This window comes from Ursus americanus, chromosome 6 (assembly GCF_024610735.1).
Source record: "Ursus americanus isolate L20-20 chromosome 6, mUrsAme1.1.p, whole genome shotgun sequence".
Lineage (NCBI taxonomy): Eukaryota > Metazoa > Chordata > Mammalia > Carnivora > Ursidae > Ursus > Ursus americanus.
In genome coordinates, this window is record NC_142132.1 from 51,836,314 (window position 1) to 51,863,465 (window position 27,152).

At 36.7% G+C, this 27,152-nt stretch overlaps 1 protein-coding gene across 1 annotated transcript in view; it reads left to right on the forward strand.

Moving 5' to 3' along the window:
* The first annotated feature begins 7,537 nt into the window (after positions 1-7,537).
* CFAP70 (cilia and flagella associated protein 70) overlaps positions 7,538-27,152 on the forward strand; it is a 99,071-nt gene continuing 79,456 nt past the window's right edge. Inside the window, exons 1-4 of the mRNA XM_045783586.2 lie at positions 7,538-7,625; positions 8,602-8,788; positions 24,747-24,845; positions 25,015-25,094. Coding sequence (XP_045639542.1) covers positions 7,563-7,625; positions 8,602-8,788; positions 24,747-24,845; positions 25,015-25,094 — 429 coding nt within the window. The 5' untranslated portion in view covers positions 7,538-7,562. The remainder of the gene's footprint in view (positions 7,626-8,601; positions 8,789-24,746; positions 24,846-25,014; positions 25,095-27,152) is intronic.

Genomic DNA, 27,152 nt, shown 5'->3' on the forward strand with positions numbered 1-27,152 from the left:
GTAAATATCAATTACAGTTCAGTGAACATTGGTTTTGTGTAAATACCAAGGGGAATGTAAGGTGGTATAAGATAGAACCTTACTCTAAGAGAGATACAACCTCTCTCTGTAGTGAAGGCAAGATACATGGGTGGAAGGATAATGAGTTAAGGTGGATGTTAATTACTTTGAAATAGTTTCATTGAAAAAGTTCAGATGTAGATGTTGAGAAAGTAACAGTGATGGAATTTGGTAAATATGAGAAGTGGGGGTAAGGTATTAAGGGTAGAAAAGATATAAGCAATATATTTTTAAACTTTTTGAAAATGAGCAATATATTTTTAAACTTTTTGAAAATTGAGATATAATTCCTATACCATTCACCTTTTTAAAGTGTACACTTCAGTGGTTTTTAGCATATTCACAAATTTGTGCAATCATCACCATAATTAATTTTGAACATTTTCATCATCCAAAAAGAAACTTTAGCCACTCCTCATTCCCCCTCCTCCTGTCCAGCCCCTGGCAATCACTAATCTACTTTCTGTGGATTTGCCTATTTTGGGCTGTTCATATGAATGGAATCATTCAATATGTGGCCCCTGTGTCTGGCTTCTTTCAGTTAGCATACTGTTTTTAAGGTTCATCTGTATTGTAGTGTGAGTCAATGCTTCATTCTGTTTTATGGCTGAATAATCCACCATAAGGACGTACATTTTTTTTGTCCATGCATCAATTGATGGACATTTGGGTTGTTTTCACCTTTTGAATATTATGAATAATGCTGTTGTGAACATTCATGTACAAGTTTTTGTGTGGACATGTGTTTTCAGTTCTCTTGGCTTCAGAACTAGGAGTGGAATTGCTGGTTCACACAGTATCTTTATGTTTAACTTTTTGAGGATCTGCCAAACTGTTTTCCAAAACAGCTGCATCATTTTACAATCCTACTACCAGTGGACCCAGCTTCCAATTTCTCTTCATCCCAACTCAACACTATCATTATCTCTTTGATTATAGCCATCCTAGTGGATGTGAAGTGACCTCATTGTGGCTTTGATGTGCATTTTCCTAATGACTAATGACTATTTTCTTGTGCTTATTGGCCATTTGCATTATCTTCTTTGGAAAAATGTCTTCCAATGCTTTGTCCATTTTAAAATTGGATTGTCACTTTATTGTTGAATCGTAAGGGTTATTTATATATTTTGTATAGTAGACCCTTATATGATTTTGTTCTCTATTCTTTTATGAAATGGTCAGTTTAGATGCAGCCACAAGAGGAGACACAGGAGAGGCTCAGGAAACAATTTTTTATACTTAAACATCCTAGAGACAAGAGGCACTGCACACACAGGGCCACATGGGCAAGACACCAGGGTGGTCAGGAGGCCAAGGGGAATGCTTAGGCCATGACCTTTATTGGGGTTTCTGGAAGGGCAAAGCAGACAGGGTAAATAGTTCACTATTGGCTAGTTTGAGTAATTTTGGTAGTATTTGGGCTACATGAGTGGTCTCTAATGTCCTCATACCTGTCCCTGGGATAATTAAGGCAGAGGAATATTGCCTCCTGGGGTGAGGGTCTGATACAGGAGGTGTGGCTCTGGATTGGTTAGTTTGCATATCAAAGGTATACTCCTTGCAGGGACCTTTGCTATCTCAATGAATGGGTTTACCTGGGAGGAAGTAGTCACTTCCCAGTCCCAGTCAGAAAAGTTTTTTAAGGGGCGCCTGGGTGGCACAGTGGTTAAGCGTCTGCCTTTGGCTCAGGGCGTGATCCCGGCGTTATGGGATCGAGCCCCACATCAGGCTCCTCCGCTATGAGCGTGCTTCATCCTCTCCCACTCCCCTGCTTGTGTTCCCTCTCTCTCTGGCTGTCTCTCTCTCTGTCGAATAAATAAATAAAATCTTAAAAAAAAAAAAAGTTTTTTAAGATAGAAAAACAATACACAAAAAATTGTGTATCCACTCAATATAGATTTACAAATATTTTCTCCCATTCTATGGATTGCCTTTTTACTTTTTTTTTTTTTTTAACTTTTTTAAAGTATCTCTACACCCAACACGGAGTTCAAATTCACAACCCCAAGATCGAGAGTTGCATGCTCTACCAACTGAGGCAGCCAGGTGCCCCTTTTTTACTTTCTTGATGGTGTCCTTTGATGCACAAAAGTTTAAATTTCTGATGAAGTCCAATTTTTCTATGGTTACTTGTGCTTCCAGTGTCATGTCTAAGAAACCTTTGTCTAATGAAGGCTTAACATGATTTACCCATATGTTGTCTTCTAATATTTTTATGGTGGTAGCTCTTGTATTTAGGTCTTTGACATTTATAGTTCATTTTTATACATGGTGAGGTAGGTGTCCAACTTCTTTCTTTTACATTTGGATATATGGTTGTCCTACCATCATTTGTTGAAAAGACTATATTTCCCCAATTGAATCGTCATGGCACTCTTGCCAGAAATTACTGACTATAAAGACAAAATTTTATTTCTGAACCCTCAATTCCATTCCATTTGTCGATACATTTATTCTTATGCCTTGTTTAAGCTGTACTTAATTGATAACTGTAGCTTTGTAATAAGCTAGAAATTGGGAAGTGTGAGTCCTCCAGCTATGTTCTTTTTCAAGATTGTGTTTGCTATTCCGGCTCTCTTGCATTTCCATACGAATTTTAGAATCAGCTTGTAAGCTTCTGCAAAAAAAAAAAAAAAAAATCCATCTGGGATGTTGATAGTGATTGCCTTGACTCTCAATCAGTTTGAGGGTGAGCAATACATTTGATTATATTATCGGGTGCTATCGGGAATAAACTGGAAATAACAGATGAGCTAATTAGAAATGCGTCTTTTGGAGTAATGAGAAAGGAGTTTGTTGGGATAGTGAGTCATTTAGTGGAGGTCTTTGAAACCCAAACTAAAAAGTTTGAATTTTGTTAGATATTATAGCTTTTTTTTGCCCCCAAATTCGTTTGTATATGTAGATGATTTAATTCTGATTCTCAGTACTGTTGTATTTTCTGTAGCACTAAAGAGGGTCTTTTCCATGTTTTCTTAGGAAGTTGAGGTTTTAAATCAAAAAAAACATTTGAATGCCTTTCCTCGTAAGGACTATAGATACATCAGAGGGGCCACTGCTAAGCATTCCAGGAGAATAATAGAACTAGAACACAAAGGTTTGCCCTCAGGCACTCTATACTGTCATTGTCTATTGACAGCGATTAATTATGTTTAAGTGACACCTGTACATATCCTTTGGTAGCTAAGCATCATGAGTGATCTAGTTCCCTAGGAAAGACTTGTCCCTAACCCTCACTTATTACATAAAAAAGCATTTCGTGCACAAGGTAGGATGGCAGTCTCAGTGCATACTCACTCACAGCCCTCACCTGGGAAAAAATCCTGAGAGAAATGCCTTACTCAATAGTTCCACAGGTCTATTTTTTTTTTATAACACTGAAACCTTTAAAAGATCTTAATGTTTATAATTTTAATATGTTTATAGCAGAAATAAAATTTATTTTTAAAATTTGTCTCTGGTAATTCTGTATTCTCAGACGTTTCTATGGAGAGTGGTGTGTGCGTGCGTGTGTGTGTGTGTGTGTGTGTGTGTGTGTGTATAGCTATTGAAATAATTGTAAATGTACAGAAAAGTTGCCAAAACAGTGCAAAGCATTTCAATGTCCCTTTCACACAGATTCCCATATAGTTAACATTTTATTGCTTTATTGCACACTGTGCACATATGCATATATTCTTTATTATTAGTCTTTTTCTGGACATTTTGAGGGTTGACAGAGCAAACTGCAGGCATGATGCTCCATGACTCCTAAACACTCCGTTGTGTATTTTCCCCTAAACAGAGACAGTCTCCTACATAAAAGCAAACAACCTTTCATATCAGAAAATCTGTTTTGGTACACTACCATCCAATCCATTGAGGCCATTCAAATTTTGTCCACTGTCCCAACAATGTCTCTCTTTTTTTCCAGTCCAAAATACTATACAGGAATACATTTTGCATTTAGTTGTCATGTATCTTCATGTCTAATAGTCCTTTAATTTGGAGTAGTTCCCCATCTTTTATGTCTCTGACAAGTTTTAAAGAGTACAGCATTTACTTTCAATAGGGTGGCCTACAACCTGAGTCCCTCTGATGGCAGGAATACCACAAAATGATGCTTTGCTTTTCCCAGTGAGTCTGAGCAGGAGGCATGTGATATAGACTCCTCCCAACCCTGGTGGTTAACCTTAATCACATCATCTTGTTTCTTCATTTCACCATTCCTCCTTTGTAATTGATTAGTGTTCCAAAACCATGCCAATATCCTCTTCTCATCAAACCGCCTCCCACCAACCTTGGCATTCACTGAAGACTTCTGCCTGAATCATCCACCTCTATAGTGGGTGCCAAATGGTAATCCTCTATTGCCATCATTTCCTCCGTGTTATTGCATTGGCATTCTACTGTTAGAGTTTTCCTTTCTCTCCATTTGTCTATATCAATGTGAACTTGTAGATTCCTATTTTACTCAATGGATTGTAATCCATTATCATTGTTTATTTTGATGCCCAAATTGCCTCTGATTTGGCCAGTGGGAGCTCCTTCAAGCTGGCTCTTAACATTGCAACATTTGAAAGTATGTATATTGCTAAGATTTATCCATGTGTAGCTGTAATTAATTCATTTAGACTGCTTTGTAATATGCTATTTTGTGAATATATACGTGGATATCATATAAATCAGTTTATTCACTCTTCCGTTGATGGACACTTGGGTTGTTTTCATGTTTTTGCTGTTGTATTTTACTATTCCAGAACTCTAATGTTGAGTTTGAAATGTGTTAAAATTTTGGATGCATGGGGCGCCTGGGTGGCTCAGTTGTTAAGCATCTGCCTTCGGCTCAGGGCGTGATCCCGGAGTTCTGGGATCGAGCCCCATGTCAGGCTCTTCCGCTGGGAGCCTGCTTCTTCCTCTCTCACTCCCCCTACTTGTGTTCCCTCTCTCGCTGGCTGTCTCTCTCCGTCAAATAAATAAAATCTTAAAAAAATTTTTTTTGGATTCATATCATATACTTCAAGTCTGTTTATTGCATTAGAAGTAGGACTGTTTTGCAGTTTCACCAACAGTGACAGGCTCACTTATTTTTTTTTCCAAGTTTTTATTTAAATTCCAGTTAACATACAGTGTAAGGTTAGTTTCAGGTGTAGGATTTAGTGATTCATCACTTGCATGGAACATGCAGCGCTCATCACAACATGTGTACTTCTTAATACTCATCACCCATGTAACCCATGTTCTCTCCGCCGCCCCTCCAGCAACCTTCAGTGTGTTCTTCTACAGTTGAGAGTCTGTTTTACGGTTTGCTCTGAAATCATATGGTATTTATCTTTGACTCATTTCGTTTAGCATAGAGGGTCACTTTTAAAATACTGTTATCTGCATTTTTCTTGAAGAAAGATTTAAATGACCTGTTTTCAAAACCCTGTAATAAAGGCTTTTATCTTTAAGTAAAATTCCTCTTGGTTTTTCTCCTATTTATGTGGGGATATTAAAAGGGTCGAGAAAACAAAATCGAAAGTAGTAAAACTTTAGGCTTATGCCAAGGCGAAGTTGCACCTGTGGACAAAGGGACCCGGGACAGGGACGCCGCCGCTCACGCGCACTGTTCCCAGAGCGCAGGCGCAGCAGCCTCCCGAACTCCTGTTTCCCTCCCCGAAAAGTTTATCGCGGGTCTTGGGATAAACTTGTGGTGATTCCCAGAACTAAATTCTCGCGAGAGGTAATTAGTTGCTATAGTTGCAAATAACACATTTGCGGCCGCCTGAGGTAAGATGTCAGAATCTCTCCTCGGAAAACCCTCTGCTCCCGGCCTCTCCACCGTGGCGCTGTGACCACACCCCGTTCCCTCAGTCTCTTCTCTTCAGCTGCAGCCGGGCTTAAACGCAAGGCCACATCCCAACACAGGGCACTCTGGTACGGAACTAAACGCCAGCGACCCCGCTAGGCGCGGACGTTCCTCCCAACCCCAGGCCTCCCACCTGAAGCCGGGCTTAGACCCCCCCTTCCCGCCTTGTTCCGGATACCCCGCAGGAGGTCCACACTGCGCCTCTGTCCCCAGACGACACCCCGACCATCATATCCTTCATCAGACCTGTGTCTGATGTGTCTGTTCCCTTGCATTTTCTTTTGTTTTAAAGATTGTTTTTAAGTAATCTCTGCGCTCAGTATGGGTCTCGAACTCACAACTCGGAGAGCAAGAGTCATGCTCTGCCAGCTAAGCCAGCCAGGTGCCCCTCCCTTGCATTTTCTTATGAGCAATACGACAAGAAATGGATGCCTCTTGGGGGCAAGAGGAGCCCCGCCCTCCCGCCGCACTGCCCTGACCATAAGTAACTAGCCAGATTTCTTGCATTCGTTATACAATAAATATGCCGCTAAGACAAGACATCTTGTCGGGCACCCAGGCATCATAAATATGAGTGAGAGATTACTTGTCTTGAAGGGAGTAATTGAGCATTCAGGAAAAGCAGTGCACATTAATAATACCGTTTGTGCCCTACTTCATAGGCTAAGCAGTTTTACTGTTTTAGTGGATATTTGCAACAAATGGGAAACATCAGAAGTTATATTATCTTTTTTTACAGAAGGTGAAACTGAGACTCAGAGAAATTAGACTTTTGTCCAGGGTCAGGCTAGTTAAGGCCTAATTCATGTGGTACTATTGAAAAGGAAAGAAGGAGAGTAATGTAAAAGGTCATATCTAATGTGAATTTGATAAGAAAATTTGTCAGGGTTACTTAGGCCCAGAATGAGCCTGGAGACATGGTGTTGAACAAGTGCTCTGAGATGTTTAGATGACTGAAAATGAGGGAGTAGCTGAGAAGAGGCAGAATAATTGTAAAGCCTGGGGACAGCAAAGTATTGCCTTCTTGTTTGTACCACCAGTCCTAGATACAGGTAGCATAGTATGTCCTGAGTAAATGTTTGAATTGCCTTAAGTTCAACTTTGAATTGAGGCAGAAAATCTCTCTTAAACATATCCAATTTGTTTTTGAAATTGTGTCCTTAATGTTGTAAAATAATTAGAAAATACCTCTGACTAAATAAGACATATGTCAGAACTTTTGCTGGTGGACTAACCATTATTCTATGTGGCTGTTTCTTTTCTGTTTTCAAAGTATATTTTTCTAAAAGTGAGAGATTAAGTAACCTTTGAGGGGAGCTTTGTACATTAAAAAAATAAGTCTATCAAAGAATACTATGAAAGATGAGGGTGGTTGGGAAGTAAGGGAGATGGCATTCCTCCCCCCTTTGTCTTGGGATGATTTGTGCTTGCATAAAGACCATGTTGGCACTAACTGATGGAATCCTTCTTGTGACCAGCTCTATAAAGCACTATCCGGCAGCAAAGGTTGGAAAGGGCACAAAACAATGCTGGATTAGCTATGGCATTTTCCTAAGTTCTCCCCTAGTATTGGTTATCATGTAATGTGGGTACTTCTGCAGCTATGGTACTTGAGGGGACATGTTGATTCATTATGTTTACAGAGACCAAAGAAGACTGCCCAAGTGCCGATATGGAGCAGGTGTCATCAACAGGCAGACCTGTGCAGATCACTGTGACAGATGGATATGACTTGGTAAAGTTATTTTTGGAAATTAGAGAAGTTCTTAGTTTATTCATTCTTCTTGAAAGTGTATTGGCCTCTGAGTTCAGGTTTCCCTGACAAACATCTATCCGCAGGTTGCGTGAAGAAGTATTGGGAACACCAGTGGGAGGAGTGCTTTTGCACCCTCCTATAACACCAGACCTGCTGGTCTTAACATTGCAATGGCATTTCTTTCTCAGTTTCCTTTTTGTTAGACTATGTAATCAGCAGGTCACATCACTACGTGTGTGAAATACCTGGCAATTCGAATACTACATTTAACAGGTGAAACAAGAAGTGACTTTTGTTTTCTTAGACAGCAGGTCTTTTCTTTTGAAAAAGATCTGAATTCTTCTAGAGTTTCTTTTGCGATTAATTTCATTTGGTGAATTTAAATAATAAAACTACAATATGAGGTAACTTAAAAATTACAAGAATAATGAAATGGCAAAATATTCATTCACTATTATGAAGTCAAATAGCTCATTCCAAAACAGGATGTAATGAATGATCTCTACTTTGTTTTAAAAGGTATATATAAAAGATGTATGTGTATATATATATAATTTACACACACATATATACATATATATATTCACAGGAAAGCACTAGAAAATATATTCTAAAATATTAATAGTGCTTGCATGTTAGAGTGAGATTACAGGTAATTTGTCTTCCTGTGTGCTTTTCTCACTTTTTAAAATGTTTCACAATATACTTTTATAATCATGTAAACACAAAAGTTATTTTTAAAAACTCCCAACATAATGGCATTTAAATATTATGTTACAGTTAGCTATAACTAGATTTGTTTAATGACTTTCTGCCTACCCCTTTTATGTTTGTGATATAGCTTTTCAAGAAAACATGGAAAATGCTGTTTAGTTTAAGTCAAAATGAGTTGCCAGATGTGTAGGAAAATTCGCTATTTGATTATAATCATAAAATGGTATCTTTCTGTCAACAGAAAGGTTTTAAAGGAGATACTCCAGTTACTTTTATTCGTGCAGAATTCAATCAAGTGGTTCTGGGAGACTCTGCAAAAGTTACGGTGTCTCCAGAAGGAACTGCAAAATACAACTTCACGAGCAGTTTTGAATACAATCCTGAAGGAGGAATTACTTTAGATGACCTTGCCCACAAACCTGTGTTCTGTAAGTCTTTGTGGTACTAAAAGTATTAATTATGTTGAGTATAAGGAGATTCTGAGGTATTTAGTAACTGGGAGACAAATGAACACACCTTACCTTTTCACCTAGGAATAACGTGACATAACTTGAGTCCTACCTGCTTTTGGCAGCAGTCTCCATGGCCTGCTAATTTTATCAGTTTGTATCAAAGCCCTTTTGACATTTGACTGAACTTTGCAGCCCTTATCTCCTAAGCTGGGTTGGGAACTGTTCCTAAATATCCCTATATTTAGGGTTGCCAGATTTAGAAAAGAAAATTGGGACACACTTATACTAAAAAATTATTCATTAGTTAACGTGAAATTCAAATTTAATTGGGCATCTGGTATTTTACTTGGCAACCTGTAATTCTGCATACAGTACTTCTGTATACTTTTTTTGAAATTCAGGTCTGTATCTTATTTATTTCACAATTTCTAGTGCCTAAAAATATCTGAGACATAAAAGGGCTCAAAAGTGTTTGTTCAATGAATGATTGAATATGATATATGACTTCTGTATCCACATGTTCACAGTTTCTAAGTACATAGTATTATCTCTGACATACTTTGTTCTTACACCTATATACTAGTCTAAGGCTTTTGTTTCAACCTATACTCTTAATTTTTGTTTTGTTATTTTTTTAGTGGCACATCGCCTGTGGCACCTGCCAAAAACCACAGATTCCAAGATCCCAGACCCAGAGAAGTGGGACCTGGGAATTATACAGTATTCTAGAGCATTGCATTCTAAACTTTTTTTTCCATAAGAGTCACCTGAGGCTCTGGGAGAAAATAGTCTTCAGAGTCCCACCCTAGACTACTAAATTCGTGATAGCCAGGGAAGGATCCTAGGAAGCTGCATGTAAAAACAGGGAAAAACTGGGAAGCACTGCTCCGGAAAAGTGATTCCTAGATCTGGCTTAGTTGGGAATCAGTCACCCACGGAGGCCTCCATTTGATCCACACTCTCTGGTCACTCCCTTCTACTTCTTTCTTCTTTGCTTTGTGCTTCTCTGTCACTCCCAACACCAAGTAAGAGTGTCAGTGTCCTAATTGCCTTCCTCCGTGGCATGTTAGATGGGAAAGGCAGAACTGGAACATTGTTTTAAACGTGTCATTGAATCCATGAGAAAGAAAGGGCCAGCCCTTTGTTCCAGAAGCAAAGCAGGAACTGAAACCTGAAACTCTTGAACAGCTGCTATTGCTGTGTGCTGGTGTTGGGGGAAGGGCAGTACTCCAAAATCTAGGGGCTTGGGTTTTAATGGTCTTAGACAAACAGAGAACTTGGGCTGCTGTAGATGGGAGTTGAGACTGAGACCAACCCCTTTACAACAAGCCAAGACTCTCAAAAAGAATGGATAAGAAAAAAATATCCATCCCCTATCATATGTGTCTAGCCATTGGATAGATGAAAAAAGTCTTTCCTGATAAATAATAATCATAAGGTTATGGCAATCATTAAATAATATTTATTTTCTTAAAACACACAAGGAACATTTATACAATAGGAACTGGCTAAATACTAAGCAATAAAACAAGTCCTGCCATATATCAAAGAATCAGTGGCTTACAGACTAAGTTTTCTGACCAAAATACAAGTCAACAAAATTAGAAATCTATAACAAAAACAGAAAAAAAGGTCCATTTGGAAATTTTAAGACACACTTATGTATAATTCACGGGACAAAGAAGAAATCATAAGAAAAACTATAAAGCATTTAGAATCAATCAACAGTAAAACAGCAAGTATCAAACTTGTGGGATATAGCTAAAGTAATACCTAGAGATGCATTTATGCTCTCAAGTGCAGTCATTAGCAATCAAAAAGGATTTTAAACAGAACCTCTGGGGGCGCCTGGGTTGCTTAGTCGGTTAAGCATCCGACTCTTGATCTCAGTTTAGATCTTGATCTCAGGGTCGTGAGTTCAAGTTCCATGTTGGGCTCTATGCCGGGCATGGTGCCTACTTAAAATAATTAAACAGAACCTCTGGAATATATATGCGTTCTCCTATTCCTTTCACTAAATATGACTGCAAACCTCAGACTTTCTGTGTAAAGCAAACATAAGGGAGTTTGAAAGGTGGAGAGAAGAAGAGGAAAGAGACATAAAGAATGACATAGTGGGGAGTTGCTTGGGTTTTCTTCTTGCCTTGTATATCCCAGACTTGATACTGAAGAAGCTAGCAATGTGGAAACATGAATGAGTGCAGACCAAAAAAAAAAAAAAAAAGAGAGAGAGAGAGAGAGAAAAGAGAAGGAAAAAAAAAAAAAAAACACTTGGGAGAAACCTGCTCTAACCAAAGACCAGGTAAAGGGCAGCCTAGCAAGACAGAAAACTTAGTAATTGCTCTGCTCTAGCCAAACACCACAAACAAAAAAAATGTGGCCCCACTCACACCCAAGCTGAATGGAGGACTTAGACTTGTACTCTTGCAAAGCTGAAATTAGGTGCTCTAGCTGGGTGGTGTTCAAGAATACCAAATAGGAAGCCACGGCTTCTGTGCTCTCTGGTCATGGGCCCTCTCTCTCACCATCTGGTTTTAATGAAGACTACCTAGGGAGCCTGGATTTTGGCCCCAATCTGGCAGTAACAAGATGCCATTCTGCTATCCACTGGGGTGGTGTCAGAGGAGGCCTAAAGTAGTGTTGAGACTTAACATCACCTAGTCATAATGAGCCTACACCCACCGTGGTATCAGTGGAAAGAAGTAAGGAACCAGAACTCTCACCCCTCATCAGCAGTAATGGGGGACAGTGGAGCAGTGCCCCTCCCCTTCCTCTTTTTTAGCAATGTAAATAAAAAATCCAGCTAAAACAGATGGTTTAAGGTCCAGAGTTTCATAACATACAAGAAGTCAAAGAGCACATGAAAATCACTCGTCATACCAAGAACCTGAAGATCTCAAACTGAATTTTATTTTTTTGACTGTATTAGCATTTTATTTTTTTAATTTTTTAATGTTCAGTTAGCCAACATATAGAACATTGTTAGTTTTTGATATAGTGTTCAGTTTTAAGAGCAATCATTAGATGCTAACACCAAGATAACATATATATTAGAATTATTAGACAAAGATTTTTAAAAGCCATGATAATGGATCAGTGAGCAATTGCAAACATGCTGGAAAAAATGAAAAAAATAGACCCAACAGAGAAATAGTTTTTAGAAATAGAAGATATAAAGAAGAACCTAATTGAAATTTTAGATCAGAAAAATATAATAACTTATGAAAAGCTTAGCAAATGGGCTCAACAGCAGAATGGAGGAGACAGAGGAAAGAATCAGTGAATTAGAAGATAGAACAACAGAAATACCCAATCTGAATAATATAGAGGAAGTAGACTTAAAAAAAAATGTGAACAGAGTCTCAGAGGCCTGTGGGACTAGGACAAATATCTAATAATGTCATCAGAGTCTCAGAAGGACAGGAGAAAGAGGGTGGGACTGAAAAAGTATTCAAAGAAGTAAAGCCTGAAAACTCCCCAAATTTGGCAAGAGACATACACCTGATCAAATCCCCAGTAGGATAAACCCAGAGAAATCATATTAAGAAACATCATAATTAAACTTCTGAAAACTAAAGATGGAACAAAATCTGAAAGCAAAGGAAAACAATTAGAATGACATCAGTTTGTCATTAGAAACCATGGAGGCCCAAAGGGAATGGCGTTTTCAAAGTGATAGAAGAACTGTCACCCAGCATCTAATACCCAGAGAAAAGATGTGAAGGGGAAATCAAGACATTCTCAGATTAAAGAAAACAAAGTCACCAATTGATCTACCTTGAAAGAATGGCTAAAGGAAGTTCTCTAAACAGAACAGAAATGATAAAAGAAAAAACCTAGGAACACCGGGAAGGAAGAAAAAAATGTGCTAAGCAAAAATTTGGATAAATAAAGTAAGCTTTCCTTCTCTTTGAGTTTTCTAAACTGTGTTTGACACTTGAAACAAGGTATAACACTGTCTGATGCAGTTCTAAAGATATATTGAGAAAATATTTTAGGCAGTTATAAACAGGAAAGGCAAAGGGACATAAAGAGTGGTAAGGTTTCTGTACTTCACTCCAACTACTGAACTGATGACACCTGTAATAAGCTGTAGTGAGTAATGTATGCAGTACCTAGAGCAATGACTAAAAAAACCTATGCAAATAGATACTCTTAAAAGTACTATAGATAAATGAAAATGGAATTCTAAAGAATGTTCATACAATCCACAGGAAAGCAGAAAAGAAAGAAAACAAATAAAAAAGAGAGGACAACCCCCAGCAGACTTAAACCCTAATATATTAATAATTATATTAAATATATCAAGAGACAGACGTTGCAGAGTGGATTAAAAAAACACAACCTAACTATATGCTGTCTATGAGAAACTCAAAATATAACCATATAGTCAGGTAAAATGTAAAAGGATAGAGAAAGATGTATATGCACGCATTCATCAAAAAGTGGAAGTAACTGTATTAGCATCAGATAAAGTAGACTAGGCAAAGAAAATCACCAGAGACAGAGAAGTTCATTATGTAATGATAAAAGAGTCAACCCACCAAGAAGACATAGTCATACTAAATATACATGCACCAAACAACAGCTGTGAAATATGTGAAGCAAAAACTGATTAAATTGAAAGGGTGAATAGACAAATCCACAATTATAGTTGGGGACATAAACACCCATCTCTCAGTTTGTAGGATAACTAGATAGAAAATCAACAGGGATATAGGAAAACTCAATAATACCCATCAGCCTACAATATCTAATCAATATTGAACACCCAATAATAACAGAATATGCATTATTTTCAAAAGTCCACAAACCACATACCAAAACCATATGCTGGGCCATAAACAACCTAACACATTTAAATGAATTAAAGTAATGTGTTCTCTGATAGCAAGAGTATCAAGCTAGAAATCAGTAACAGAGAACAGGATACTCTCTAAACAGTTGAAAACAAATAGACACACTTCCAAATAATCCATGGGTCAAAGAGGAAGCCTCAAGGGAAGTAAAAAAATATAGTGAACTGAATGGAAATAAAAATACAAGGTAATAAAGTTTGTGGGACATAGCTAAAGAACTGCTGAGAAAATTTATTGCACTAAATGCATACATTAAAAAAGAGGAAAAGTCTCAAATCAGTAATCTGAGCTGTCACCTCAAGAATTTAGAAAAAGAAGAGCAAAATCAGAAGAAAATGATAAAGGTAAAAGCAGAAAGCAATAAAATGAAAACAGGGAAAAATCGATGAAACAAGTAACATAGCTGGTTATTTGAAAACATCAAAATTGACAAACCTATAGGAAGACTGGCCAAAAGCGGGGAGTGGGAGGAGAGAAAAAACACCACAAATTATCACAGATAGTAGACATTAAAAGAATAATAAAGAGATGAACAACTCTATATACATAAATTTGACAAGGAAATGGACCAGTATTTTGAAAAACACAAATCACAGCTCATCCTATACGAATAAATACAGTTGCCCTGTAACTGTCAAGGAAATTAAATTCATAATTTGAAATCTCCAAGACCAGAGAGTTTTACGGAAGAATTCTACCAAAAGTTAAAAATAATAACTAACACTAATTCTACACAATCTTCCAGCAAATAGATGAGGAGGAAACACTTCATTTTATGATGCTAGTGTTACACTGATACCAAAACAAGACAAAGACAGTACACAAATGGAAAATTTGAGGCCAGTATCTGTCATGAATATAGACACAAAAATCCTAACAAAATACTAGCAAATAGAATTCAATAAATAAAAGGAATCATACATGATTATGAAGTGGGATTGATTCCAGGGACCCAAGTTGGTTGGATCCCTGGAATGAACATAGTTGTTCATAGTCTAAAGAAGAAAAAGCATATAGTCATACTGTCAAAACAACAAAAGTATCTAACAAAATTTAACACCAGTTCATGATAGAAACTCTCAGAAAAATATATAGAGTGGGATCTTCATCAAACTGACAAAGGCTAACATTAAACTTAATGGCAAAAGATGGAATGCTTTCCCCCTAAGGTTGAGAACAAATCAAGGTCTGCTCTCACCACTCTTATAAACACAGAGCTGGAAGTACTAGACAGTGCACTAGAGTAAGAAAAGGAAATAAAAGGCATCTACATCTGAAAGGAAGAAATAAATCTGTCCCTATTTGCAGATGACATGATTGTCTATGTGGAAAATCTCAAAGAATATGCAAAACTTCCAGAAAGAAAAAGTGAGGTCATAGGCTGCAAGGTAAATGCACAAAATCAATTATAGTTCCATAAACTAGTGATAAATACTTGGACACTGATACTAAAAATACATCGTTTACAATTGCTTTTTAAAATGAAATAGTGTAAATTTAACAAAACATACAGCACTTACATGCTGGAAACTATACCTTGTTGAATGAAATTTTTAAAAAATCTTTATAGATGGAGAGACACACTGTACTCATGGACGGGAAGATTCAACATAGTTAAGACGTCAGTTCTCCCCAGACTGATACAAAGGTTGAATGTAATTCTTATCAAAATCCCAGAAAGATTTTTTCAGATATGGACAAGACTATTCTAAAATGTATATAGAAAGGCAAAGAAACTAGAAAAGCTACAACAATTTTGGAAAAGAATAAAATGGGAAGGATCATTATACTAGATTTCATGACTTATTATATAACTACATTAATCAAAATTGTGTGGTGTTGGTGGAAGGATAGACACATAGATCAATGGAAAAAATAGAAATAGGCCCATCTAAATATGCCTAATGATTTTTTTAAGATTTTGTTTTTAAGTAATCTCTACGCCCAACATGGGGCTCATACTCACAACTCTGAGATCAAGAGTCACACACTCCAGAGACTGAGCCAACCAGGCACCTAATGATTTTTTGTTAAAAGTGCAGAATCAGTTCATTGGAGGAGATGTAGCCTTTTCAACAAATGATGTTAGAACAATTGAGTACCTGTACACAAAAAAATGAACTTTGACTTCAGTCTCATACAAAAATTAACTCAAAACAGATCACAGATTTAAATGAGAAATGTAAAGCCACAAAACATTAAGGAAAAAATGAGAAAATCTTCAGGTTTTAAGGTTAGGCAAAGAGTTCTTAAAACCAAAAGCATGAGCCATAAAAGAAAAAAAAACTGATGAATTGACTTCATAAAAATTAAAAACTCTTGCTCTGTGAAAAACCCTGTTGAGAGGATGAAAAGACAGGCTACAGAGTGAGAGAAAATATTTGCAAATCACAGTCTGACAGAGCAATAGTATCTAAAATATATAAAGAACACAAGATTCAACAGTAAAAAATACTCCAGACAATCCAGTTAGAAAATAGGCAAAAGACATGAAGAGACAGTTTACCAAAGAGGAAATACAGAGGGCATATAAACATATGAAAAAGTTTTCAACATCATTAGCCATTAGGGAAATGCAAATCAAAGCCACAATGAGATATCACTATACAACTTTCACTACACACATATCAGAATGGTTAAAATTAAAAATAGTGAAAAACACCAAATTCCAACAAGGTTGCAAAGACCCTGGATCACTTATACATTCCTGCTGGAAATGTCAAATGTCAGAATTTCTGGTGGGAATGTTAAGTGTCAGTCTAGAAGGCAGTATGCAATTTCTTTAAAAACAAAACATGCAAACCACCATATATAAGCCAGCAATTACACTCCTGTCCTTTTCCCCAGAAAAAATGAAGATTTATATTCATACAGAAACCAGTAAGTAGTTTATAGGTGCTTTATAGTCAAAAACTGGAAACAACCCCGTTATCCCTACATGGGTTAAACAAACATAGAGCCATACTATGAAATGCTACTCATCGATAAAAATGAACAAATTACTGGGACACAAACCAATTTCATTGGATCTCCAGAGAATTATGCTGAATGAGAAGGCCAATCTTAAAAGGTACATACTGTAAAATTATATTTATATTACATTTTTGAAATGACAAAGCATAGAAATGGAGAACAAATTAGTAGTTGCCTGGTGTTAAGAAGGAGGATAGTGGAGGTGGCTTTAAAAGGATAACGTGGATTAAAAAGGTAACCAGAATCCTTGTGGTGATGAAATGATCTGTATCTTGACAGAATCAATGTCAATATCTTGGTTGTGATATTTTACTGTAGTTAATGCGACATGTTACCATTGGGAAAAACGGGTACAAGATAGCTTTCTGTATTATTTCTCACAATTGTATGTGAATCTGAAATTATCTCAAAGTAAAAAGTTTAATTTGGCTTATTCTATTCTTCAAATGGGAAAAAAGCATCTTTGGTAGTGAAACTCAACACCACTGGAGTTATAATGATAAAACATTACTGTCTGCTCAAGAGTGAAAGAAAGTACACAAATTAACAAGTCAACCAAAAGCCACTCCTCCTCTGCATAGAGCCCACAAATTAGACTGAAACCGTGAAGGTAGTGATGAAAACAGAAAAAAAAAAATTCTTTCAGGAGACCATGAGTATCCTCTGCAATATAGTGTCTGTCATCTTCCCCCTTGGACTTTCTTCAGAGAGGCTACTTCATGCAGAGAACCTCTTCTTTCCAATTCGTCAAGAGTTAAGCTGTATAAAAGAAAGTTTCCTCTTTGCTAGTGGAAGTTTGTTAACAGTGTATAAGTCTTCTAAAAAGATGAAAGAGGGCTTTGACCATTTTGTTTTTGAAGCTCTGAGTGTATTAAAAAATGGATACATGCCCAATTGACACAAAATTGTTTAATTATGGTATATGTTAAGATCTATCTTTAATAAAATGGTTCTCTTAACATAAAAAAGATTAAAAGCAAACAAGTTGGATATTTAGCTCAAGAAGCCACTAAAATAATAGAGAACCCCAGAGAATATAAAAAAAAAGAATTAAGAAAAGAGCAAAAAGTAATTAATTGGAAAAGAAGCACTAGAAAAGAGCTGCAAAACAAAACCTGCTTTAAAAGACTAACAAAATAGACACACTTCTGGCACGATTGAGCCAAAACAAAACCAAGAAGACAAACAATGTTAGGAAGAAAATGGGGCTTTACTACCGATAAAGTATATTTTTAAATTTATAAAAAGAATATTGTTGAAGATTCTGGGAAGATAGGAGAGTAGGAGGCACCAAGAATCTGTCTCCCACCTACACAACACTTGCACTGCCACGTTCTGTCTGATATAACTATTTTGGAACTCTGGAGTCTGTTGAAGGCTTGCAACTTCCAGGGGAAGGTTTGGATGGCTAATTGTGATTAATTTTGGTTAATTTCAGATCTTAACACAGTAGCAGCTGCTCATTCCGTACCCCCTCTAGGTATGTGGCAGGGAGCCATGTATGTTTTCCTCTAGTAGCTTGCACACAGCTTGCTGGAGCCAGAGTAAGCTAAAAGGACCTTGTCCTTCAAATATTGTGGATCTGTGCTCTAATTGCTGATTGCTGCTTCTGATCACAGAGGTGCAGACAAAGAGGACATCAGGTGTTGTTGCACCTCCCTCCATCCCATTGTTGTAAGACCCTTCCTATCCTGTTGAAACTACCAAGGGATTTAAAGGGCAGCATCCTTTCCCCCCTTACCTTTTTCTCTTTCTCCCCATTCAGAAACCAGGCATTAACAACTAGGACACTTAAAAACAATTGCAAATAAGGGGAAAACTAGAAAGTGACCATGCATGTCCAGGGAAAGGCTAAGAAAAGACCTGGAAAGACCTTAATCTTACACCTCAGGCTGATCCTCAGCACAGACACAGCTTACAACAATGACAAATAAAAATAAAAACAACAAAAAACAGTAAACCCTGGGAAAGGGGAGAATATAATTTCCAGACTTATCCCATTATTAGATTCAATATCCAGTGTCCAAAAAAAATCATAAAGCATACAAAGAAACATGAAAGTATAGCCCATTCAAATTTTTTAAAAAATCACAAGAAATAACAGTGTTGGCAAAGATGTGAAGAAGAAACCCTCATGCACTGTTAATGGGAATGAAAACTGGTGCAGCCACTGTGGAAGAAGTATGGAGGCCCCTCAAAAAATTAAAAATAGAATTACTATATGATCCAGTAATTCCACTATTGGACATTTACCTAAAGAATATGAAAACACTAATCCGAAAAGTTATATGCACCCCAATGTTTATTGCAGCATTATTTACAATAGCTAAAATATGGAAGCAACCCAAGTGTCCATCAGTAGAGGAATGGATAAAGAAATTGTGGTATATAGATACAAAGGAATATACTCAACCATTAAAAGGAATGAAATTTTGCCATTTCCAACAACATGGATGGATCTAGAGGGTATAATTTTAAGTGGAACAAGTCAGTCAGAGAAAGATAAATACCATATGATCTCACTTATATGGATTTTAAGAAACAAACAAAAAAAAGAAACAAACCAAACAACAGACTCTTAACTATGGAGAAGAACTAGTGGTTACCAGAGAGAAGTGGGTGGGAAGATGGGTGAAATAGGTGAAGGGGATTAAAAGTGCTTATCATGATGAGCACTGAGTAATGTATAGAATTGTTGTATCACTATGTTGTACACCTGAAACTAATATAACAGTGTATGTTAATTATACTGGAATTAAAAATAAATAAATAAAATTTAAAAAAACAAGGAACATTTCAAATCAACAATCTATACCACTTAATACCATTGGGTATTAAGAAGAAAGAAGAACAAAAGAAGAAAAAGAAGAACAAAACTCCAAAACCCGCAGAAGAAAGGGAATAATAAAAACTAGAGCAGAGGTAAGCAAAATACAGAATAAAAAACACAGAAAGTCAATGAAACCAAAAGTCAGGTTTTTAAAAAAGATTTATTCATTCTAGGGAGAAAGAGTGTGCACATGAGTGGGGGAAGGGGGAGAGGGAGAATCCCCAAGCAGACTCCCTACTGAACAGGGAGTCTGACATGGGGATGGATCCCAGGACCCTGAGATCATGACCCGAACTGAAATCAAGAGTCAGATGCCGAACTGACTGAGCCACCCAGGTGCCCTCAAAGGTCAGTTTTTTAAAAAGATCAACAAAATTCACAAACCTCTAGCTAGATGGACTAAGAAAAAATAGAGAAGAATCATATAACTAAAGTTAGAAATTTAAGTGTGGATATTACTACCAATTATACAGAGATATAAAGTATAAGTGAGTACTATGAAAAATTGTTCATCAACAAATTGGATAACGTAGATGAAATGGACAAGTTCCTAGGGACACAAAACTACCAGATGAAAGCACAAAGAGAGAAAATCTTAATAGAACTATAACTAATAAGAAGATTAAATCAGTGATAAAAAAAATCTCTGATGGGTAATAAGGAGGGCACGTATTGCATGGTGCACTGGGTGTTATATGCAACTAATGAATCATCGAACTTTACATCAAAAACCAGGGATGTACTGTATGGTGACTAACATAATATAATAAAAAAACATTAAAAAAAAAAATCTCTCAACAAAGAAAAGTCCTGGGCCTGATGGCTTCACTGGTGAATTTTACCAAATACTTAAAGAACTAATATGGTACTACTGAAACTTACCCAAAAAAATTGAAGAGGAGGAAATATGTCCTAACTAATTCTATAAGGCCAGCATTATCCTGACAGTAAAGCCAGACAAGGACACTATAAGGAAACTACAAATCAATGTTTCTTAGGAACAGTGATGCACAAATGCTCAACAAAGTACTAGCAAACCAAGTTGAGAAGCATATTAAAAGGATTATGCACCATGACCAGTGGAATTTATTCTTGGAATGCAAGGATGGCTCAACATACAACTCCATCCATGTAATACGTCAAATCAACAGAATGAAGGAAAAAACCCCACATGATCATCTCGCTTAATAGAGAAAAAGCTTTTGACAAAATTCAACACCCTTTCATGAAAAAAAACATTCAGCAAAGTAGGAATAGAGGGGAGCTACCTCAAAATGATAAAAAACATATATAAAAATTTCTCAATGAACATTATACTCAATGGTGAAAGACTGAAAATATTTCCTCTAATATCAGGAACAAGGCAAGGGTTCCTGCCTTCACTTCTTTTCAAAATAATATTAAAAGTTCGAACCGGTGGGGCGCCTGGGTGGCACAGCGGTTGAGCGTCTGCCTTTGGCTCAGGGCGTGATCCCGGCATTATGGGATCGAGCCCCACGTCAGGCTCCTCCGCTATGAGCCTGCTTCTTCCTCTCCCACTCCCCCTGCTGTGTTCCCTCTCTCGCTGGCTGTCTCTCTCTGTTGAATAAATAAATAAAATCTTAAAAAAAAAAAAAAGTTCTAACCGGAGCAGTTAGGCAATAAAAAGAAAAAAGACATCCAAATTGGAAAGGAAGCAGTAAAATGATCTCTGTTGCAGATTATATGATCAGTTTTATATGTGATTATATGTAGAAAACCTTAAAGATAACACACACTCACACACCAGAATAAATTATATAAATGATTTTGGTAAAACAGCAGGATATGGGTTGCCTCAGTGGTTCAGTCAGGTAAGCATCTGACTCTTGATTTTGGCTCAGGTCGTGATCTCAGGGTTGTGAGATTGAGCCTCATGTCAGGCTCCACGCACAGAGTCTGCTTGGGTTTCTCTCTCCCTCGGCCTCTCTCCTCCACTCTCCTAGTGAATAAATGAATGAATGAATGAATGAATGAATGAATGAATGAATGAATCTTTTTTTTAAAGGCAGTATATATATTCAGCATACAAATATCAGTTGCATTTCTGTATAGTAACCATGAGCAACATGAAAGGTAAGTTATAAATCAATTCCATCAAAAGGAATAAAATACCTAAGAATTAACTTACCCAAGAAGATGAAAGACTTGTACAATGAAAAGTACAAAACATTGCTGAAAGAAATTAAAGATGACACAAATAAATTGAAACACATCGCATATTCATGGATTGGAAAAGTTAATATTGTTAAAATGTCAATACTACTCAAAGCGATTTACAGATTCAATGAAATCCCTATCAAAATCCCAATGATTTTTTTTGCAGAAATAGAAAAATCCATCCTAAAATTCATATGGAATACAAGAGACCCCAAAGAGCTGAAATGATCCTGAAAAAGAGCAAAGTTGGAGATCTCACACTTGCTGTTTTCAAAACTTACTACAAAACTAGAGTAATCAAAAAAGTATGGTATTGACAGAAAGAGACATATATAACAATGGAGTAGAATAGAGAGCCCAGAAATAACCCTTACATATGGTCAAATGATTTTTGACAAGCATGCCAAGACCATTTAAGAGGAAATGACAGTCTTTTCAACAATAGGTGCTAGGAAAACTGGATACCAATATACAGAACAATGAACTTGGATCATTACCTAACACCATATATGAAAATTAACTCAGGATGGATTAAGGACCTAAATGCAAGACTGGAAACAATAAAACTCTTAGAAGAATGTATAGCACAAAGCTTCATGACATTAGTTTTGGCAATGATTTCTTGGATAGGATACTAAAGGCACAGGTAACAAAAGAGAGAAATTAAGGGCACCTGGGTGGCTCAGTTGAGCAGCCAACTCTTGGTTTCGGAGTCTTGATCTTGGGGTCAAGGGATCAAGCCTCCTGTTGCACTCTGCACTTGGCATGGAGTCTACTTGAGATCCCACCCCTTCCCCCCCCCCCCACTGCTCACACCACTCTTTCTAAAATAAATAAATAAATAAACAAATAAATAAAATCTTTTTTAAAAAGGGAGAAATTGGACTTATTGAAAATTTAAATATCTTGTGCATCAAAAGACCTATCTATGAGTAAAAAACAGCTCACGGAATGGCAGAAAAATATTTGCAAATCATATATCTGATAAAGAATTAGTATTTAGAATATAACAAGAAAAGCCAACCTGATTCAAAAATTGGCGAAGGACTTGAATAGACATTTCTCCAAACATCCACAAACGGCCAATGAGCTCATGAAAAAATGTGCAACATCACTAATCATTAGAGAAATGCAAACCAAAACTACAATGAGATATTATCTCATACATATTAGAATGGTTTCTATAAAAAAAAAACAACACAGAAAACAACAACTGTTGGAAAGGTTGTGGACAGATCAGAATCTGTATGCACTTTTGGCAGGAATGGAAAATGGTATAGTCGCTGTGGAAGCTGGTCATTCCTCAAAAAATTAAAAATAGAATTATATGATCCAGCAATTTTACTTATGGGAATATATCCAAAATAATTGAAAGCAGGTTTCAAAGAAATATTTTTGCACTGATGTTCATAACAGCATTATTCACAAAAGGTAAAATGTGGAAGGAATCTACATGTCTGTTGACAGAATGGATGAGCAAACTGTGGTGTATATATACAAATGAATATTATTCAACCATAAGAAAGAAAGAAAGCCTGACATAAGCTACAACATAAATGAACTTTGAGTTCAATATACTAACTGAAATAAGCCAGTCACAAAAACACAAATGCTGTATGAGGTACATAATCAAATACATAGGGACAGAAAGAATCCTGGTTGTTGCCAGGGGGAGGGGAGAATGGGAATTATTGTTTAATGGATATGGAGTTTCAATTTTGGAAGATGAAAAGAGTTACAAAGATGGATGGTGGTGATGGTTGCACCAAAAATGTGAATGTGTTTAATACCATTGTGTAAGATGGTAAATTTAATATGTATGTTACCACAATAAAAAAAAAGACATTAAAAAAGAATATTTTGCAATTACTTTTGAAAACAAAGATCATAGAGCTTGATAACATACCACATAGGCATGTGTGTTATCAAATTGTATTATCTTTGCCAAAAATACTGAAGATGAGCCTAAGTCTACAGGAAACAAGAACTGAGAAACAAATTAAACACATGTGTGGGGGAGGGGGCGACATATCCAAAAAATGAGACAGCCTATAAAACAACTGACCTGATGTCTTCAACAAATTAGTGTCATAGAAAAAAAATGTATGTGGGAGAAAAGACTGTTCTAAGTGAAAAGAAATGTAAAAACATGAGAACCGGATGTTCTCATCCAAAGAAAGCACATGTCAGTCTTTGGATCCTAGTTTGAACAAACAAGCTACAAAATCAATGTTGGGATAATTAAATATTAAATGTAGACTGGGCATTAGATAAATTAAGTAATTATACTTAATTTTATTATTATATACTTGCTAGATTGATAAAGTTATTGTGATTATGTAGGAAAATGCCATATTTTGAATTTGCATACTTTAATATTTAGGGGTAAAATGTCATGATGTCTGTAATTTGCTTGAAAGTATTTCCACAAACAAGAATAGATGAAGTAAATATGACAGCATGTTAACTATTGTTAAATCCAGGTGATGGCTATATAGATATTCATTTGGTATACCAATCTCTCTACTTTTTTGTGTATTTCAAATTTTTCGCAACAAATAAGCACATACACCAAGTAATGCTGCAGTGAAAAACCTGGTACATACCGTGTATGCTCTGTAAATCACTCTAAGTTTGCTAAGTCCTATGCTAGGCAAAGTGGTAAGATGTAGAACAGTATTTTTCAAACTGCAGATTGCGACTTTCTACTCATTCCTAAAATTGATTGAAGGGGATCATGACCAGTGATTTCTAATACATGAAATAGAATACAAAATGCTTAAGGGCTTTCAGTCAGTAAGTATGAATATTATATGGAACTTTGTTTTAATCATAAGTATCAGTTACTTTTATACATATGTGTGTACATGATTATGATGTAAAGTCTATTTTTTACTGTACCATGTATGTAAAAAGTTTAATAGGTCACTGAGGTGGTTCAGTATTTTCCACCAGAAGTCACTAATAATGGTGCCTTCTCAGGTTTCAAGTTAATTTCTCTTAAATTTCTTTGACAATTCTTTCTTTGCTGCACCATAATTATCTGATGGATGACCCAGACATGTTCTCATTTTCTTTGTTTTGATTTTTCTAGTAACTATGACTGAAGTTTTACCAAAGGAAAAGAAACAGAAAGATGAGAAGACCTTAATTCTTGGTCAAGCTGTGGTGGACCTTCTTCCTTTACTGGAAGGTCAGATGTGTTATTTGCTCAAAAGCAGATATAGGAAAGCTCATAAAATTTAGCTCCAGAGAAGTGCAAAAATAAGCCTCAGTGGATTTGAGGGATTTGATAAAAAGATGAGCACATTTATCTCTGCCTAACCCTTCTTCCTATGGCTTGATTTGCCTTCTTTTTGCAGGAGAGAGTTCGTTTGAAAGGACGGTCCCCTTGCACCCTGTGCCAGGCTCGCCTTTAGAACCTCTTCGGTCAGGTGTTAAGGTAATCAGAGTTATGAATCTTAACTTTCAGCTGTTCAGTCTACCAAGTCTGTTATAAAGATTTGATTCAGTTGAGTCCAGTTCATCAGGTATATTCTTTTCACAGGCGCACAGAGTGCTAAGTTCTGGGAAACAAAAATAAATAAATCAGAGTTCTACTTTAAGAGTCCATAATCTATACGTCATGGGTTAAAATCAGTGTATTAATAGTGGAGTGGGGCATGTGGGCACAGAGTAGTTATTGCTTACTTTGCCCAGGGGTACATGTAGAGAAAGCTTAACCATGGAAATGCCTCTTGAGCTATGTCCTGATGGATTAAATTGAATAATACGTGAATGCACCTAACACACTTTCTGGCACAGTAAGCCTGAATTGGTAGGCTCTGGTAGTCTGGTTTGTCTTCTGGGCTGTTTTTCCATCTTCCTGGGGATGAGTAGCTTCTTGGGGCATTACTTTTGCCTCTCTGATGCAAGTGCACTTATTTTCAGCAGATACTACAGCTGCCTTCTGTTTTGCAAAAGTAAAAGAGAGAGAAGGGTCCAAATGACCCAACTATTCTGAATGCAGTTTCCCTAATTAGCCATTGCTGTGGGTCCCTTCCTGCCTCTTTGTTGATTCTGACCTTGGACTGCCATAATCCACTCCTGCGTCTGCTGTGGTCCTCTCCCTCTCTTATTTTAGACTGTGATTGATTTCTTCTAGGTTGTTTGGTTTTTTGTTTTAAGATCTGATTTAATTTGCTTTATGTCTTTCTAAGATTCCTATAAATATGTAGTCCATTGATAATATTTCTTATTTTCCAGGGATATCATAGCATTATTCTTTTATTGGATGTATAGGTATAATTTAGTATCTTTCTATAATATCATATGACTTGTGCTAGAAAGAGGGATGGATCTGAGCTCAGTCTGCCTTCATTGGTCCAGTCTCCCTGCTTATAAACTGTTGATTTTCCTTATATTATCTTTAGAAGAAAAATTAGTCAGATGGATTATTAGTCCTTAGGATGTTTGCTCATAGTATTCCTGTGTTTACTTGTTTTACACATTCAATGAAAAAATATATGACACTTAATTTTCATTCACTTGAGAATTCTCACTAATTTTATATTTAAGCATCTGTACTGGTTATTCTCAAGAATAAAATGACATAAACCTGTCCTTGGAAAAGACAGGTTTCAAGTATTCCCTGTCTTGATTGAGTTACACAATTTAGAAAATTTAGGGACATTTTACTTATCTTTTCAGAGACATGTTGATCAGAGGTGTCACATTCTTCAATGCCTCTCTTTCTTAAAATCTTCTTTCCTTTGGTGTTCTCATTTCCTGCTCACTGACTGTATGTTCTCTGGTTCCTGCACCAGACCTCTTTCCTCTGACTGTGTCTTACGTGTGAAGGTTCTGACCTTGGCCATCTTTTCTTCTTAGTCTGTGTTCATATTCCTGGTTGCAGGGGGAGGTTATTCATTATGTAACAGTCACCAGTATGAGTGCTTCCTTGGACCCTAAATACAACCAATCCCCAAATCTGCCTTTCAGCAAATCCAGCCTTTTAGATCTCCTAAGTGCCTGTGGACTCTTCTCTTATTAGCTTTGTTCCTACTCTTTATTTCCTTATAACCTCTCATTGGAACATTACAAGAAGCCTTGTAACTGCCCTTACCTCCCTCCTGTTCCGCTTTCTCACTGCTTGCCGGGTGACTTATAAGTAAATACGATCACATCTCATCCCCTGTTCAGTACCATGTAGTTCATGGCTTCCCCAACTGCTTACATGTTAAGGTCCAGATTCCTTAGCAGGCATGGAACAGCTTTTATAATAGGAACCTGTCATCTCTCAGACTCCGCTTCTTATACTTCATATTCTAAAATCCTCAACTACCTACACGTGAACAAAATACACCATGCTGTTTCAATCCTCTTTTACATAAACTCTTCTTTTTGTTCAGAATTATTTTCTCTTTCCTTTCTCTGCTTATCTAAATTGCAAACTTTTATTTATTCATTTTATAAAAGTCAATTTAGTCATCACCATCTCTCTTCCCACCCCAGTAATTAA